At 37.8% G+C, this 18,371-nt stretch overlaps 2 protein-coding genes across 3 annotated transcripts; both read left to right on the forward strand.

The window, feature by feature from the left end:
* Nucleotides 1-1,370: 1,370 nt before the first annotated feature.
* On the forward strand, nucleotides 1,371-5,257 carry casr (calcium-sensing receptor). The gene is made up of 6 exons (XM_053331806.1): nucleotides 1,371-1,555; nucleotides 1,650-1,956; nucleotides 2,147-2,986; nucleotides 3,095-3,325; nucleotides 3,891-4,014; nucleotides 4,122-5,257. The coding sequence occupies exons 1-6, from the start codon at nucleotides 1,371-1,373 to the stop codon at nucleotides 5,255-5,257; spliced, it is 2,823 nt and encodes a 940-aa protein (XP_053187781.1).
* Nucleotides 5,258-9,597: 4,340 nt separating this feature from the next.
* b4galt4 (UDP-Gal:betaGlcNAc beta 1,4- galactosyltransferase, polypeptide 4) lies at nucleotides 9,598-18,056 on the forward strand. Of its 2 annotated transcripts, XM_053331857.1 has the most exons (7): nucleotides 9,598-9,625; nucleotides 11,094-11,631; nucleotides 12,010-12,242; nucleotides 13,710-13,897; nucleotides 13,985-14,107; nucleotides 14,236-14,340; nucleotides 14,519-18,056. In XM_053331857.1, exons 2-7 carry the CDS (start codon nucleotides 11,373-11,375, stop codon nucleotides 14,652-14,654), a joined length of 1,044 nt encoding a protein of 347 aa, XP_053187832.1. In that variant the 5' UTR covers nucleotides 9,598-9,625; nucleotides 11,094-11,372; the 3' UTR covers nucleotides 14,655-18,056. The 2 variants fall into 2 exon arrangements, with proteins under 2 accessions (XP_053187832.1, XP_053187831.1); XM_053331856.1 differs by lacking the exon at nucleotides 9,598-9,625 and having other exon boundaries at nucleotides 10,766-11,631.
* Nucleotides 18,057-18,371: the final 315 nt, after the last annotated feature.

Here is an 18,371-nt window from a genome sequence, read left to right on the forward strand (position 1 = left end):
TTTAGTAGAAGTGATTTTTGTTCAGGAGGAGTGAACTGTGAGTAGACTTCATTAGCTGAAGGAAATGGACTACCCCTCGCTCTGTTAATGATTCATTTTGAGAAAGAGGTTCAGAACCTAACACTATTGCCCAGTGAATTCATTCAGTGCCTGGGATATTTTGGTTAAAGGACTTAAAATTGATTGCAAATTTTGATGCAGATTAATTGTATTTCAATAACACTCAGGAGTTTAAGTGGTAAGTTTTATCCTGTTATTTTCCATGTTCATTGTTTCATTTGTTTCAGCCTATTTTGTAATTTAAAAAGCACAGAAGAACTATTATATAGTCAGCATACTTTGTAATTAAAGTTATTTTACTGATTTTGCTTTACTAGAAAACATTGATATGTATTTTAAAATGGGTTTTTTTAAGTATTTGTTATTAATTTGGAACAAAAAATGATTTAAAAGTTTATTAAAGTATATTAATAAATATGTTTGTTTTTTTGGTAACTTGCCTAAATAAAATTTGCTGGGACACTGATACTTATATTGAACACTTGGTATGAATATGACGAGTTTAAGAGTATTTGTAATGAAAATATCCTCTACTGCCCAAAACCTTTTTCGGACAGTGATGTTTTTAAACAAGATAATCTTTCCATCCAAAGTAATTTGAAATGTGTTGTTTGTGTTCTTTAGGGCTTTAGTTGTAGAACTTCTCTACAATGGTTAACATGGCAGTGAGTGGCTCTTGCAGGCGTTGCTTCATTATCACAGCTCTGCCCCAGCATTTTTCCAGGAGTATTAGCCAGATGCAGCAGGGCGGCTATGGCTTTTCTCCATGGTGACTGGGTTCACTGGCCACAGCAGCATGAGACTGAGCATTTACAGGAAGGAGGGTCATTAGAGTGTGACTTCACTCTCAGCACATGTAAATCTTGTGTCTATTTCGGTTCAGATGGATATTTCAAGGAGTGCAACTAACTCTTAATGAGTCTGAAACAGGATCTTTTGAATGTTAAATTTAATCTATTTTTAAAGATGTTACTGAAGAAGTCAGCTCATAAAAAAAATCCAAACTCTTAAAAAGCAAGTCCTGCAAGGTAAAAATAGCCTCGGGTCATGTTGGCCTCTAACACCACTATGGCCCTCTGTTCCTGACTACGTGGGAAAGTTCCACACTGCTACAACAATTATTTTTATACCTTGCTGGATTATCAAGAGCATAACATGTTTTTTCTCTTTCTTCCTACAGTCAGATATTTCCATCAAGGCAAACATGAATAAGACAAAGCAACGCAGCGGGCAGATTGAAGAGAGATAATATTCAGAGTATCTTCAATCTGGGGAGTTGTGGAGAATAACCCTACGCAACAACAAAAAAGATGCGATTTGTTCTGTATTATCTGGTACTGTTGGGGTCCAGTTATGTCATTTCAACTTATGGACCCCGTCAGAGAGCACAAATGACTGGTGATATTTTGTTTGGAGGCCTTTTCCCCATACACTTTGGTGTTGCATCCAAAGACCAAGACCTTGCAGCCCGACCAGAATCCACACAGTGTGTCAGGTAAAATTTGTGACTGGTTTACATGTTGGCAGAAAATATTTCTGGCAACGTATTTTGCTGAACTCATCTAATTCTATGCTACATTTTTTTCCAGGTTCAATTTTCGCGGGTTCCGTTGGCTCCAGGCCATGATTTTTGCTATTGACGAGATTAACAACAGCAGCACTCTCCTGCCCAACATCACACTAGGTTACAGGATCTTTGACACATGCAACACAGTGTCAAAAGCCTTGGAGGCCACCCTTAGTTTTGTGGCCCAAAATAAGATTGACTCCTTGAATTTAGATGAATTTTGCAACTGCACTGATCACATCCCATCAACCATTGCAGTAGTAGGACCAGCTGGATCTGCTGTCTCCACAGCTGTTGCAAACTTACTGGGTCTGTTTTATATTCCTCAGGTGAGTAAGACAATACTCCACCTCAGTCATGGCCTTAAATCAGAGCAAATGTTACATGGTTACCCTTTATCCTGAAAATGATGTTCCCACACAATACATTTTCCCTGGATAATACTTTTTACAGGAAGGATACTGTCTCCAGGATTATGTGGTTTGTCAACAACATGACGTGAAATCTTTCCTGTTTCAGATCAGCTATGCCTCTTCCAGTCGCTTACTGAGTAACAAGAATCAGTACAAGTCCTTCATGAGAACCATTCCTACAGATGAGTACCAGGCCACAGCCATGGCAGACATAATTGAGTACTTTGAATGGAACTGGGTCATTGCCGTGGCCTCTGATGACGACTATGGACGCCCAGGGATTGAGAAGTTTGAGAAAGAAATGGAAGAGCGAGACATCTGCATTCACCTAAATGAGCTTATTTCTCAGTACTTTGAGGATCATGAAATTCAAGCTCTGGCTGACAGAATTGAGAACTCCACAGCAAAAGTGATTGTTGTGTTTGCCAGCGGCCCAGATATTGAGCCTCTAATCAAAGAGATGGTCAGGAGAAACATTACAGATCGCATCTGGCTAGCCAGTGAAGCTTGGGCAAGCTCATCCCTTATTGCCAAACCAGACTATCTCGATGTTGTCGGCGGGACTATTGGCTTTGCTCTAAAGGCAGGACATATACCTGGCTTTAAAGAGTTCTTGCAACATGTCCAACCAAAGAAAGATAGCCATAATGAATTTGTCAGGGAGTTTTGGGAAGAAACCTTCAACTGTTATCTTGAAGACAGCTCAAGACTCCAAGAAAGTGAGAATGGCAGCACTAGTTTCAGGCCCTTGTGTACTGGTGAAGAAGACATCACTAGTGTTGAGACCCCATACTTGGACTACAAACACCTTCGAATTTCCTATAATGTGTATGTTGCAGTTTATTCCATCGCACAGGCCCTGCAGGACATCTTCATCTGCACACCTGGACATGGACTTTTTGCTAACAATTCCTGTGCAGATATAAAGAAAATGGAGGCATGGCAGGTAAAACACTGCACTTTTTCCAAGAACCAATGCAATTAAAGACGTATTTTATTTATTAATCAATTTGTTAATCTGTGAATCATCCAAATGTGTGGTTCTCCTTCACAGGTCCTGAAGCAGCTGAGACATTTGAACTACACCAACAGCATGGGGGAAAAGATGCGCTTCGATGAGAACGCAGACTTGGCAGCAAACTACACCATTATAAACTGGCATAGGTCTGCTGAAGATGGCTCTGTGGTGTTTGAGGAGGTTGGATACTACAATATGCACACTAAGAGGGGCGCCAAACTTTCCATTGATAAGACAAAGATCCTGTGGAATGGATACAGTTCTGAGGTACGTCAGTCACACTGTTTTGTTGTTCCCATTAATGTGTCTGGTGGTCTGTTCTTCATTTTCTGGGCATGATCACCTGCATAAGCAGGTAGGCACAGTAAGAAAAGACAACTTTGCAATCAAAGGAAAATAACACAACTGCCAATAATACTAACATTAGAACCAAATCAAATCAATGATGCCATTAAAATAAATCTATTAACATAAAAAAAAAAAAAAAAACATTTTTTTGGTGCCCATTTTTATGTTTGAGGTTGATTGTATCCATTTTTTGCTGTTTGCACAATGCATCAGCTTATATTCTTCTGACTAATTGAATACACTTTTGCACCATCTATGGCATTTTTGTTGGCAGGTGAGATTTGTCTATGTTACACCTAAATGCATGCGTGAGTCTTTGCTGATTACAATGACTTTAAGTAACCACCACATGAAATGCAACAATTAAAAAATAGGCGGGCTGTTGATGTGGCCATTTTATGTGAAAAAGTTATTGTAATTTAGCAAAATTGCAAACTCTTGCAAATATTGGGGACATTTTTCAGGTCTGTTTTATGTCCTATAGGTGCCATTCTCCAATTGCAGTGAAGACTGTGAACCGGGAACAAGAAAGGGGATCATAGACAGTATGCCCACATGCTGCTTTGAATGCACTGAGTGCTCAGATGGAGAGTACAGTAATCATAAAGGTAAAGGTATAGTAATCATAAAGCCAGACATTCAAAGTCTAATTTCTACTAATGTTACAGCTCAACAAACGCTGAAGTTCTAACAAAGATACTTTTTATTTATACAGATGCCAGTGTTTGCACCAAGTGCCCAAATAACTCCTGGTCCAATGGGAACCATACATTCTGCTTCCTGAAGGAAATCGAGTTTCTTTCCTGGACAGAACCATTCGGGATAGCTTTGGCCATATGTGCAGTGCTTGGTGTTGTCTTGACAGCTTTTGTAATGGGAGTATTTGTCAGATTTCGCAACACCCCAATAGTGAAGGCCACAAACCGGGAACTATCCTACGTCCTCCTGTTCTCACTTATCTGCTGCTTCTCCAGCTCTCTCATCTTCATCGGAGAGCCAAAGGACTGGATGTGCCGTTTGCGCCAACCTGCCTTTGGAATCAGTTTTGTTCTGTGTATCTCCTGCATCCTTGTGAAAACTAACAGAGTCCTTTTGGTTTTTGAAGCTAAGATACCAACAAGTCTCCACCGCAAATGGTGGGGATTAAACCTGCAGTTTCTTTTGGTGTTTCTCTGCACATTTGTCCAAGTAATGATATGTGTGGTTTGGCTTTACAACGCCCCTCCTTCCAGCTATATGAACCATGACATTGATGAGATAATTTTTATCACCTGCAATGAGGGCTCTGTGATGGCTCTTGGCTTTCTTATTGGCTACACCTGCCTCCTGGCAGCTATATGTTTCTTCTTTGCATTTAAATCAAGAAAACTTCCAGAAAACTTTACAGAAGCCAAGTTCATCACTTTTAGTATGCTCATATTCTTCATTGTCTGGATCTCGTTCATCCCTGCTTACTTCAGTACTTATGGCAAATTTGTTTCAGCTGTGGAGGTCATTGCTATACTGGCATCCAGCTTTGGGATGCTGGCCTGTATATTCTTCAACAAGGTCTACATCATTCTCTTCAAACCCTCAAGGAACACTATTGAAGAAGTCCGATGCAGTACTGCAGCCCACGCTTTCAAAGTGGCTGCCAAAGCTACACTGAAACATAGCACAGCATCAAGAAAAAAGTCCAACAGCATTGGTGGATATTCTGCCTCCTCTCCATCCTCGTCGATCAGCCTCAAGACGAATGGCAATGACTGTGACCCACCCTCAGGAAAGCACAAGCCAAGGGTGAGCTTTGGCAGTGGAACAGTTACTCTGTCCTTGAGCTTTGAGGAATCAAGAAGGAATTCTCTGATGTGATAGTATATGCTACAGTGGTCCTATTAATAGGGTGTATTTTGGACTTCAATTTGAAATGTATTTACACATAGATCTTTTCTTTTTCCCATCTTTCTCCCATTTTGCAAGAACGATGACGTGTTACTACTGTACTGGAATCCTGTGATTTTTATTATTCTCAGCCTAACCTTGATGTACACTAAGCCAGCTATTAATAATACATATTTTGTACTATTAAAACCTTAGATCCTTTATTTGTTGTTTTGTGTGTGGCAGGTTATTCATTCATCCATCAACCACAATACTTGAGTATATATCTGTGGAATCCAAAAATATTAAACACAAGGCACTTTTACATGAAAATGTTATAAAACAAGAATAAGAATAATGAAATCCTGCATCTTATGTTAGACAAATCCCACCTGACCTCATAGTTCTGGAGATAGCAATGTCAGTATGTCAGTTGACAGTTCAGTCAGTTCACTTATCTCACCATTTAGGGTTTTTGTGCCACAATGAGATTTGGATTTGGCACAGAGAGCCATGTTGCCCATGGGATGAAATGTAATTCCCTTTAGTGATCCCCTGACTTTTCATATAATGTAATCATCTGGTCAAAAATTTACCAAATACTTGCAAAACTAATGACTTGCCTATACTTAGTGTTTAATATTAATTTGAACTAATGCACTACATTAAGATGGTGAAATGGTTCACATTACCCACTTAACATCAACATTTTAGCATTTTCATTGTCAGTAGCCAGCTCAAATCACTGCTGTGTCTAAACACAACCTCTGAGAGCAGCTAGCATGACTATACACTCCTCTTATTTAGGTGTAACTGACATTTACTCAAGGTAAATGGTGCAATTTCATTGGAGACCAGATATATAAACAAATATCAAAGCTCAGTTAGGACAGACAACTCAGACACAGACAAATCTATTGTGTAGTTAATACAAAGTGTTCAGCAGGAAGGCCTGATAGTTAACATGGGGCATCATTTGACCGGAGGGAATTTCAGGCTATTTAATGGGACAGACATAACCAGAGGATGTATGAGTCACGCTGTAAACACACAATTACAGGATGTAGGCAGAGCATGCAATATTCAGTGAGCTTGTTAGTCAGTAACAAAACAACGAAAGAAGCATAGTCCCTGAAAAACAGGTTGTCTAGCAAAGTCAAATGCCATGTCAGTGATTATTTGAGGCATCTTTGGTCAGTACAATTTCAAGTTAATTTTATTAAGATAAGAAAAGAAAGACTCTGAAGAAATATATCCAGTAAATATATCCAAAGTCCTCTCAGAAATAGATTAATTAAAAAACCTTTCAGAGTATAATAATAACAGTGAACATGCTGATAGAGGAGGTCAGAATCTTTCTCAAGTTTCTCTGCTCTTCAAGTTTCTCTGCTTGCTTATCACAAGTCTCTGACAACTTCAAACAGTGCAGGCCTGTCTCACATGTTAATGTCATTCTCAGTATAGGCCTACACTACACAGTCATGGCCTCACGGTATGGAGGAGGTATAAGGAGGAGGGAGGAAAACACTGAGCTGTGAGTGCAGAGGACTCTTCCCAATGGGACTCTTAAAAATGAGCACTCTAGATGTGGTTTGTTTCTCCTCTAACTGGGTAAACAGTACCAGCTAAAAGTTGGGGCGCACTTTCTCATTCAAGTGAATGTGAAAGTATGTCCAAACTGGTACTGTGCATTCATTCAAATACTATATACCTTGGTACAATTACAGAGGTACTTTTATATCCATATTTCAATGTTATGCTACTTTATACTTGCTACTTATTTACTGCAGGTACCTATTTTACATAAAAAATGTGACCATCTTAGAAATATGCTGCGTGTAAATATTAACACATATTAAAATAATCTCCATCCAGCAGATCAGCTGCAACATTTACATATTACAGTAATGCATCAGTAATATCAAAGCAATGTACAAAAAGGGCCTTTTGTATTACTTTATTTAGCTGAAAATACTTTGGTATTAAATTAAATTAAATAAAATAATTACTTTTTTATCTACTCTGTAATTCTCCCACCCAGCAAATGCGTCAGTAATGAGAGTTAAATTGTAATATACTTGTACAGTAGGTTAAATGTATTAATGTGAAAAAGGTCAGTGGAAAGGTGGGTGCATTTATAGCTCAGCAATGCCACCCTGGGAATTGTACCAAAGGAAATATTGCAAGAAAAAATGTGTATAAAAATGCACTACATGCAATGAGAGGAGGGGAGTAAGGTCTTGAGCCTCAGTAGCTGCACAGTCAAGCCACAACATTCTCTAGGAACAAGGAACAGGACAAAAAAATTAAAAACAGTTGCCTTATAGAGATGAAAAAGCCTTTTAAAATAATGTATATTACAGTTACACTAAAATGAAAGATAAAAAGTAGAATCCGCTTGACTCATTGAAAGTAATTAAATTCAGCATCATATACAGTAACTCTTAGATAGGAAAGTCTCAGCAGCTGAAGGAAACTCTGTTAAAAAAGAAAAAGGAGGGCAAAGGGCTTCTGAGGAGTGTAGGACTTCCCATGTGGCTCAACAGGAGGTTGACATGCTGAGACATCCAGGATCACGCCTGACCTGAAGCTGGCTGAGGAGCAGCTGGACAACTACCTCCTCCATTAGCAGAAGGAAAAAACCACAGAGCCACAAATGGGGCCCAGCAGAGAGAGCAGCATGTTGTCCATGTCTGATCTGCAGGAAGGGAAGAGACAGATAATGGACAAAGTAACCAGGGAACATTAGTGGGAACATTTGTCACAGGAGCCCTCGGTCCTAGTTAAGAAGAAGAGGAAGAGGACAAGTCCACTTCCAACAAGGGCTCTGACAAAGTCCTGCAGTTACTCAACTGTACAAATAAAACTATTAATATCTCACACACAACTCAAATCTCTGTTATGTGGCTCATTCAATTTCAGATTCCTTTCACAACCTTACTTGAATAATCGTTATTATAAGCTAATCAACTATTATTAAGGCTACTACTTTCATAATTCATTTCAATAAAGTACTAAGAACATTAAAGGGAAAGCTAGGTAGAGACAAAACCAAAGAAAACATATTAAAGGCTGCATTTTTATGATTACTGTTACAAATAGCTTAGTTAAAATTGTATAGCTATGCATTAATTTGTTGTCATGCTCAGCCATATAACCTACAGTACATACACAGTAGGCCTACTGACATTGATTAAAGACTTTTCATTAACATGATGGCGATGACGACTGTTGCAGAACGTATGGTGAATATAAATTTGCTTGTAACAGCAATATGTAACAGAGGCAGTTTTATCCTCACAGTGGACATATGGATATATGAGAAGTGTAGCAAACTGCCATGTGGAGTGAGGACCTTTATTTTGAAAATAGCAGACCAGAAGTATTTATACAACACATCACCGTGCGCTGAGCTTCATCAAGCTACCTAAAAAAAGAATGACCATTTCCTGTTTGCAATGCTGTTCAAAATTCAAGCTACATATTGTGTCAAAATGAATTTTTAAAAATCACGATTTTGAACACATTTTTTGCAGACTATTTTGTATGTTACCTGTCATATTTAAAACATTAGCATAGACCAGCACACATCCTGTGCCATGTCTCACTTGTTGGCCCACGATACTGCTATTGCTAATGCCAAATAGGCCCACTCATCGGACCATGTGATGAGATATCTAATAACCACATAGTTACAAATCAAGTCAAGACAAGTTCATTTATACAGAATGTTTAAAAACAACTGCAGTTGCCTTTAGTCTTACTGACCACTGGAAGTGCCTTACACTACATGCCAACATGTACCCATTAACACACACATTCATACACAGACAGCAGAGTCTGCCATGCAAGGTGCCAACCTGCTCATCAGCAGTGATACAGCGCAATCTAAAGTGCCCCACTATGTTTCTATGCCCACCAATTCACACCGCTCAGTATCTTGCCTAAGTACACTTCGATATGTGGAACTGAGGAGGTGGGGATTGAACCATGGATGCTCTACCTCCAGAAACCACAGCCACCAACATCAGTAGTACAAATGCACAAATAACAACAATGAATGGCAATAATAAGATACAAAACATTATCAAAACATTTGCATAGATGTAAAATTAAAAATTAAAAACAAGTTAAATCATTTTCACCGATATTTTTTATTTCCCAAAATTCCTTCTATAGTTATGATGAGGGGTTTTATTGTGAAAAGACACTTAGCAGAAGTGGGTATATTTATGTTTACTTGACAGATTGTATTGTGAAAAATAAATAACGGAAGTGCCTGTAACCACCACGTTAACTTGACAGTTGTCGTTTGCTGCGGCGTTGACAACCTGAACTGGAGTAACGTTAGCTTGAAAGGTAAGATGTGCCGACCAATTTACCAGTAATTACAGTAAACTGGGTCACAGGACTCGGGCCCAATGTACTGGTCCTACTGGTTTCGCCTCACGACTTTTAATGCTAATATTTAACTTTAATATCAGTTTACAGTAACTCTACACATCCGTGTTCGTCAGCTGTCGTTTAGCTAACAGCCAGGTTTCTTCAGCCTACTCACTTTTACTCCATAAAACATACAAAATGTTCAGGAGAAAAAAGGAGCTGTCGACAAGGTGAAAGTATTTGTTTGTCCTGTTTAGTGTCTTTATGGGAATGGATAAAGTATTATAGTTGTTAAGAGCTAGCTAACGTTAGCTCCTCAGTCCCCAAAACACACACACGACAGACACTGTGATGATGGAGACCACGGATAAGTGTTAAATATGATGGAGAAGACAACCACCATGTCAAAGCTTTAAAAGTTTAATTTTAGTTTTCTCTGATAGAGGCATCAGCTGATTAACACTGGACAACGACCGACCACTGCTAAGCTAACATATAGATGTAGCGAATGTGTTTTCTAAATGCTGGATGTTTGTACGTACATTTAGCCAGCATTAAAATACAAAATATGCCTTTTGATTTGAGTGATTTTTTTGGTTTGTTTGTTTGTTTGTTTGTTTGTTTGTTTGTTTGTTTTATTGTGAATAAAATGAGATGATTTTTTTTCTTAAAGGCAATTGTTCATGGTCACTGCTCTCTGGTTTATAAACTGGGCAGCTTTACTAGGCAAATATTTAAAGACGTTTACGCGATTAATCATCAACTTGCAGAGAAAAATGATGATGGTCGATGTTGATTATTTATTAATTTTATTAAGTAAGTCATTTATCCCGTTAAAGGGCCGCATATTTTCTGGTTCCAGCTTCTCAAGTACAATAATTTGATGCTTTTCTCTGACAAAACATTACATTTGAAGAGGGTTTATTTGGCTTTATTTTTATGGCATTTGTTAATATATGGACAGTAAAAAATAATTTTATATTGCAGCCTTCATTTGCTAAACTGCCATAAGAGATAAGCGATGACATGTGAGGGTTCAGTTTCATGGAGGGTATTTGATAAATGAACAAAACAGGAGAGTAGAAAGGTGTGGTGCAGTAAAACAGCCCTGCAATGTGATACTAAACTTTGTCAGAGGACATAGACAGGTGTGTAGTCAGTGAGTATTAAGTTACCTTTTGAGGATGCCCTTTCAGTGTTATGTAACAGAGTAAATGGCTCTGAACACAAAAGTAAAGGAAAGAAAAATGAGGAACTTGGAATAAAAAGCTCTTAACCAGTAACTTGGTTTGTTTTCTAAGATAAAATCTCATCAGCGACTTTTTGTTGTTGACTGAAAGGTAATGGATATTTAAAACATGCCCTTTAGTATGAGTGATGACAAAGTGATTGCAAATATATCCATTTCAGCAGTAACATATTTTCTCTTTCAATCAATTCACAGCTGACGGAGATCTCAAGTTTTCGTCATCACCTCCTGAAACTGGATTTTGAGGGTTCAGCGATGGCTTTTCACCTCTAAGTTTTCCTCTCTTCATAGTGATCATCATATATTGATTTGTAATTAAGCAGGATGTTTCATCGCCATGGGATGACTGGTCAGTGAAACAGTGGCTGTCAGTATTTTGCTGAAATGTCCTGCTCGGAGGAGATATCTTAAACTGTAACTAACAGCATCGACAGTTGCTACTTTTATTGTTTTCACCTCAGTGGTCACACAGTCATGGGCTTCTGTTCACCTGTGTGCAAGATTTTGCGGAGGGGGAAGTATTTTGTGCTGCTCCTTCTCTCGCTGTCAGTGCTGGCATGGATTGCAACATTTTCAGGTGAAACAGTGAAATCCCTTCAGGTTTCATCTGCGACAACACGGACTCTTGTCAAAGATAGAGACAGTCTGAGAGATAAAGTTAACTCACCAGCACCAGACCGCTTAAAAACTCCACCACCAAAAGTCCAGTGCCCTCAGGAGTCACCACTGCTACGTAAGTTTAGGTTAAAGACCTGACAAACTTCCGGGGTATTGGTTGTTGTTTTTTTCCCCCCTATGTTTAATATTGTTGACTATTTAATTAAATGTGTCTGCTTGCTAAATAGGAATGATGTGTTTGCAGTTTCAGTAAATGCTTTACTGATTTTACACTAATTACATAGCAAAGTAGGTGAAGGCTGATAGATTAGATAAGAAGCAGACTAATTGAAATGACATGATCAGAGGAGTGTTTTAAATCATTTGTTTTGCAAATGTGATACAGTGCTCATAGTTATTCTGATTATTGTTAATAATGAACCACATTTAACAGAGATTTCAGAGTTCATAAGGCTCAGATTTCTGGTTAAACTTGTTAATTCTGTTTCTACAGAGGGGGCTCTGAAGCTGTCTTTTGAATCCGCTCTGAAACTGAAGGACGTGGAGATTGAAAACAAAGGAGTGACTGAAGGCGAGTATGAGCCTCCAGAATGTACAGCGAGGCAGAGCGTGGCCATCCTCATCCCTCATCGTAACCGAGAGAGACACCTCCTCTACCTCCTGCACCACCTGCACCCCTTTCTGCAGAGGCAGCAGCTGCACTATGCCATTTATGTCATCCAGCAGGTAATGCTCCACATCATGTTCTGTTTTATGTCACACAGGTTTCATTTGAAAGCAGTTACAATTTCATTTAGCATTTAGCTTTTAGCTTTTAGATGCTTTTATACAAAGCAGTGTACATCTGAGAGTTGATACAAAACAATCAAGGATCTAGTCAAGAGAGTAAAAGCTACATTCAAGTCCAATGGGACATAGATGCCACCAGGCAGGGCACAGATGCAATATACCAAGTTTTTTGTTTTGTTTTGTTCAGTCCATCGAGTGCAGAGTATTTGGAAAAGAGCTAGGTCTTAAGTCTTTTCTTAAAGATTAAGAGGGACTTTGCAGAGTTTGGCAACTCGTTCCACCACCAGGGAACTACACAGGAGAGGAGTCTGGGTAGTGAATTAGGGCTGTTGTGTTGGTAGTAGAAATCAGTTATTATGTTACGTTTGATGCTTGTTGAACTTACATCATTGACTTCTCACATCAAGGGACTGTACTGAAGTTGTAAGTTCTTTACACAATTATTAGTGTTAATTATTGTTTTAGGTGAAGTCATGTAGTTAAAGATCATAACTGAAACTATTTAACTTCAAGTTTTAGTGTTAGACTTCCTCCTTTTGTTTGTTTATTTCCTATGAACCAGTTTATAAACCAAAAAGTCTTAAGTTTGCGTGAATGTAAAGTATATCGGTTAAATATTACGAAACTGATTGTGAGTTCCAGTTATGCTCTGTCTAAAAAAAAACATGCAAGCATGACTCAGTGTGATAAAACTACACCCAAACATGTAACTTTGAAGGAGAATGGAATCGGCTTACGCAATGTTTTTTTTTTTTCTCTAAGTAACTGAAAATCTCTTAGCTGGCAGTTTTCACATCAGTTAATCTCTAACAGAGACATATGACGTTTAATAGGCAACAAGTCATGGAAGGGAAAAAGCACTGGAATTAATGCTGGAAACAAAGATAAGTGAACCAATACTTTTTTTCACGCCAAAGGCAAATCTTGTGCAACTAACTAATATTCTTAGTACTAAACTATGTGCAGGTAAATACTGTACTTAAGGTGTGTGTGTGTAGTGTGAAGTTTGTTTAAAAAAAAAAGAGGGACAAGCAAATCAACAGTGCATCAGGGTTCAAACACATGAGTACAACCACATATTTATCTAAATTAGTTTGTGCCTTTTGCACCTTTTTCAGAATAAAGCACATAAAACCACATTCATTTGCTTAGGGTACTATTTTCCCATAATTACAGGAACATGAAGACGCCATTTCTAAAATGAAAGTTATTCAAGAAAAAAAAAGAGCCCAGATTTATTGTATTACCTCACACAAATAGCATTTTCTGAGCTGCAGCTGTTCTACTGCTGACAGACCCACCGGACACATAAATCTACACTGAACATTGAACTGTACACTATAAATGACAACAGCAGATTGTGATTTTCATTGTTTTCTGTGTTTTTTTGTTTTTTTTTTAAAGGCTGGTGATGCAACTTTTAACCGTGCCAAGTTACTGAATGTTGGGTATTTGGAGGCAATGAAGGACTACAGTTGGGAGTGCTTCATTTTCCATGATGTCGACCTGGTTCCTGAAAATGATTATAATTTATACATCTGTGACAAGCAGCCCAAACACTTGGTGGTTGGCAGGAATGCCACCGGATACAAGTAAGTATATGATGAGGAGTAAAGTGGTTTAACTTTATGTGGTTTGATAAAATCTTTCAACAAAGAAATATATTGTTCAATTCTCAGGCTGCGTTACAAAGGCTACTTTGGAGGAGTTACAGCCATGACCAAAGACCAGTTTCTTCAAGTGAATGGATTTTCAAACACTTACTGGGGTTGGGGTGGAGAAGATGATGACCTTCGCATCAGGTGAGACAAAAACAAGTGATGAAAACAGTATTCTTGAGTGGTTTTTTTCATTCATGTGAAGAACATGTGATATACTGTATATTGCTTCATTCATTCATTATTTTTTAAGCATCTGTTGTCTTTTACAGGGTTGAGCTGCAGAAAATGAAGATTATGCGGCCGCCCGCTGAAGTAGCTCGCTATACCATGGTGTTTCATAAACGGGACAGTGGCAATGAAATCAACAAAGACAGGTCAGTAAGAGAAAATAATCATTGAGTAATGAAATGCATAATCTCCCTCCCTGCCATGATCTGTCTTCTCCCATAAACACAAACAAAATCATCCAAAGAGATGGGAATCATTTGTTATACTTGTTTCTGTATAATGTGGCTAAATTAAGTGTATTCATATTGTGCTTTTCTGTTCCAGGATGAGGTTGTTGGGACGAACACCACAGGTATGGAAAAAGGACGGACTTAACAGCTGCTCATATAAGACTTTGTCGATAGAGAGGCTGCCTCTTTATGTGAATGTTACTGTGGACATTGGTAAGCCACAGAGTTGAGATTTCAAACAGGAAGCCCTGCTGTGACCAAAACAAACATTTTATGGTACATTTTATAGACACCTGAGTGCAGAAAAGCTGCTACATGTGTGCAGGATTATAGCACATATCAAGCACACAAAATGCACATTGTTTTGTTTACATATTGAAATTAAGCTTAGCTGACCACAGTTACTGAAGAAGTTGGCGGGCTCATCTTTGCACAGTTTTGCATATCATGCTGCCTTTATTTACTCATATCAACACTAGTCCTTCTCCTTTTTTTTCCTTTTATGCAGCCTGCCAAAACATTTTTTAAAGAAACACTTTTCTTTGGCAAAACAAAGAAGCTGATAAACTAGTCTTGGTATTTTGGTACATGCTAAAACACCCATGTGTCAATCTAATTAATATACGCCTTATTATTTGCCTTTCTGACATTTTTTTAATATAAAAGCCTGCAACGTGTGGACAATGTGTATTTTGTGTGCTTTCATTTATTGTTGCAGTGACTCTCCTTAAAGCACTGTACACCCATTGTTCACCCACACAGTCACTGATTTTTCTTAGTAAGACCTTCTCAGGACTTTATGGGAGCATGTATTGACTGACGTATTCCTTATGCTCATGGTACATTTGTCACTCCTGTTAAGGAAGGACAGTCTGCACCTTTAATACTTCTACTAGTACATGTGTATTGATCATGTGTTTCCCAGCTCCGACCCAGTTTAACTTGTGCAGAGGTCTGATCAGATAACTGAGTACACCTGGGAGTGTGTGCAGAGCCTATGAGATTTAAGTTAGTGATAGGTTTGATTCAAGGCTGCTTTGACTCTTAAAATCTTAGTAGAGATGTTAATCACAAACCGTAGACAATGTGTAATTATGTAAAGGGAACACTGGATCAACTAGATAAAGCTGTGTTAATTGATTATTTTTTACCACTAGGTGGTAGAAAAGCTCCAAAATACACTCACAGCGACAGAGCCTTGTTAAACTGTTGGTGTATCACTTATTAGAAACCTGTTGCCTTGTTGCAGTAACTAGAAATTAGTCAGCTGCTTATTTTACCCAACACTGCAAAGGATTTACTGTTTCTGGTGTTTTGTTGATAGCTGACCTTTTTTAAAAGTTGAATGAAAGACAAAAAATTTCCCAGCAATCCTAGCAACGCCTATCCAATATAAGCCTTCTCATTACCATAATGTTGACTACTTTGCATCACAAAGTAAGTGATAGAAGATAGAAATACTATTACTTTGAGAGGAAAATGATGATATATAGAAATTTTGCATCAGTCCTTCAGCAGACAACAGGTGGAGCATGTGCATAATACTTGGAAGACTTACTGTGCAGGATTTGTCGGTTGGTGTTTGTAAACACAACATTCACATTTGGCCTCACTACCCCGGCTCAACGGCACCAGGAGTGCATGCCCGTCCACTGTGGCCTTTCTGGTGTGTGTGTAGCTCAGCCCCACCCTCGCTCAAACATATAGACAGAGAGTAGAGGAGAGAGACGGAGAAGCAAACATCCCATTCTCGCCCCTCTAGAGTGCGCCAGTGTCCCTGGTTTGTGTTCATCGTAATTATTATGTAACTACAATGTAAAATTTCAGCAGTGGTGTTCATCATTTAGTAGGTGCACTGCCCCTTTGTTGAAAGCATTTAGGGGAAAATTGAAGCACATTAAGAAAAACACAGCGACATAACCTTGTTACGTTTTTATCCTGACCTCACACCCTGCGTGCTGTTACTGTCTGGGGGCTAAACACCCGTCATCCACAGGCTGACACTTGGAAATGTCCTGAACAAACATTTTTTTAGGAGAATCCTGCACAGTATGCCTTTTTAAAGAAACCCTTGCGCTCTTTTATTATTATTGTTGTTATTATTATTAATAATTTTTTTTAGAAAAACTCAAGGACCATTGAAAAGCAATAAAATATATGTGGGGTTCATCATATCAAGTGATATTCTATTGTAATATGTTATAATGAAAAAGCTGATCGTGAAATTGTTAATGCTTTACTGTAGGTCTTATTGACAGCAGACATGTTGACGCATCATAGCAGGAATTACAGAGGTCTTAGTAATGATATTAATGATGGCTCAGTTAGATACATCTCTGTATTTCCTGCTATGACATTTCAAAATGGCTGTGATGAGAAAATCCTATTAGAAGTTTACTTGTAGGAATTGGTGGTCGCTGTAAACTTCCAGCTGACCTATAATAAAATGTAATTATAATTATTATTATTATTATTATTGTTCTTAGCATTACACTAAAGAGGCGTTGGTTGCCTTTATTTACAGATCTTGAGGACCCTGACGATCCTCAGATGTTTTTGTCTTGAAAAGTTGTTTATTGAGCCATAATAATACAATATGATTTCTTATATTGCATGTTTTTATATAAGGCCTTACATGCTTGATTTTTAAAAGCAAGATTTGATGGGTGGTGGATTCTTATTTATTATTTTAACAGTTTCTAAATTATAATCACTGTCTTTTGAATCCAATCAAAATGACATTATCTTATTATATAGTAAGAAATGTAAGCCTAGAGAAATCTGCATAGCTATGCTCTCATCATTGCATGTGACTGATGCTCATATCAGATGATTAAATGATTTAATTATTATTTGTGAAGTAGTGTAGCTGCTGGGTATGTTGTCTGACCAGCAAATCATACTCTTTTGAAGACTGAGCAATATTACTAACTATACTGACAAACATGGTCAGTTTACATGAGCCACTCCTCTTTATATGTTCATATTCATTGCCGTTAGAGTAGAGCTTCATAGTAACTACAGTTTGTTCAGAAGTTTCTGCGTGTGTGTAAACTCTTGATAAATTTCCCTTCATAAATCGGCAGTACACTGTAGCCATTATGAAGCTCTTGAAGGAGACTGAGCATTGTTTAAGAAATACATTTTAAATACCAGAGTGTACGTTTTCTATGTTACTGCTGACTGTCTGTTCATTTCATGTTCGCATCTCCACTCCTGAATTGGGGTATTTTTTTTCTACTTTGGGTTCAAAACTTTTATATGTGAAAATATTGTAAGTTAAAATACAGCTTCTCAATATGATATTTCATTAACATTGTAATTTTAATTTGTACTTTATATGAATCATTTAAAAATGAAATTCAATGTGATGCCATATTTTAGGGAGATTCCTTTGTATGTTGATTTTGGATGATGTCATGTTTTGTTTGTTTATTGGAGAAGACAGATCATGGCAGAGAGGGTGATTATGCATTTCATTACTCAATGACTATTTTCTCTCTAGAACACATGTATAATAAATAGTATTTTTCTTACCAATTGTCTTATGGTTTTATGGTTTTCAGGGCATGCATGGCCTCAAATTTGGCTTTATCTGATAAGATATGCAGTATTTTGTTTGCAACAACCATGAGTGCATAAAGAAAACTAAGTTTTACTAAGTATTTAAAAAATAATAATGAGGTATTTATTTGCAATACATTGCAAGTGGGACAATGAAATCCTGATCTGCAAGTGAAAATAATTTAGTTATAGCCATTGGTACTATGTTGGTAATGTTTGGGATAAATTGATGGTTTCATATTTATTATTATTTACTTTCAGTATATTTATGTCCTTGTTTTTTTATGCTTCAAATGAGGGTATCAGTTCTGTAATTCAAACCCTACATCACCCTTTTTTTTAGCAGCCTCCTGTTTATTGTCCTTTTCTTCTTTTATTACACT

This window comes from Scomber japonicus, chromosome 13 (genome assembly GCF_027409825.1).
Source record: "Scomber japonicus isolate fScoJap1 chromosome 13, fScoJap1.pri, whole genome shotgun sequence".
NCBI classification, from domain to species: Eukaryota; Metazoa; Chordata; class Actinopteri; order Scombriformes; family Scombridae; genus Scomber; species Scomber japonicus.

Excerpts from the sequence above, each read along its gene's own strand:
- casr (XM_053331806.1), top strand. The coding sequence starts at position 1,371 with ATGCGATTTGTTCTGTATTATCTGGTACTGTTGGGGTCCAGTTATGTC. Across the intron at positions 1,556-1,649 it reads GAATCCACACAGTGTGTCAG|GTTCAATTTTCGCGGGTTCC; the intron begins GTAAAATTTGTG and ends ATTTTTTTCCAG. Across the intron at positions 4,015-4,121 it reads AGAGTACAGTAATCATAAAG|ATGCCAGTGTTTGCACCAAG; the intron begins GTAAAGGTATAG and ends TTATTTATACAG.
- b4galt4 (XM_053331857.1), top strand. The coding sequence starts at position 11,373 with ATGGGCTTCTGTTCACCTGTGTGCAAGATTTTGCGGAGGGGGAAGTAT. Across the intron at positions 11,632-12,009 it reads TCAGGAGTCACCACTGCTAC|AGGGGGCTCTGAAGCTGTCT; the intron begins GTAAGTTTAGGT and ends CTGTTTCTACAG. Across the intron at positions 13,898-13,984 it reads AGGAATGCCACCGGATACAA|GCTGCGTTACAAAGGCTACT; the intron begins GTAAGTATATGA and ends TTCAATTCTCAG.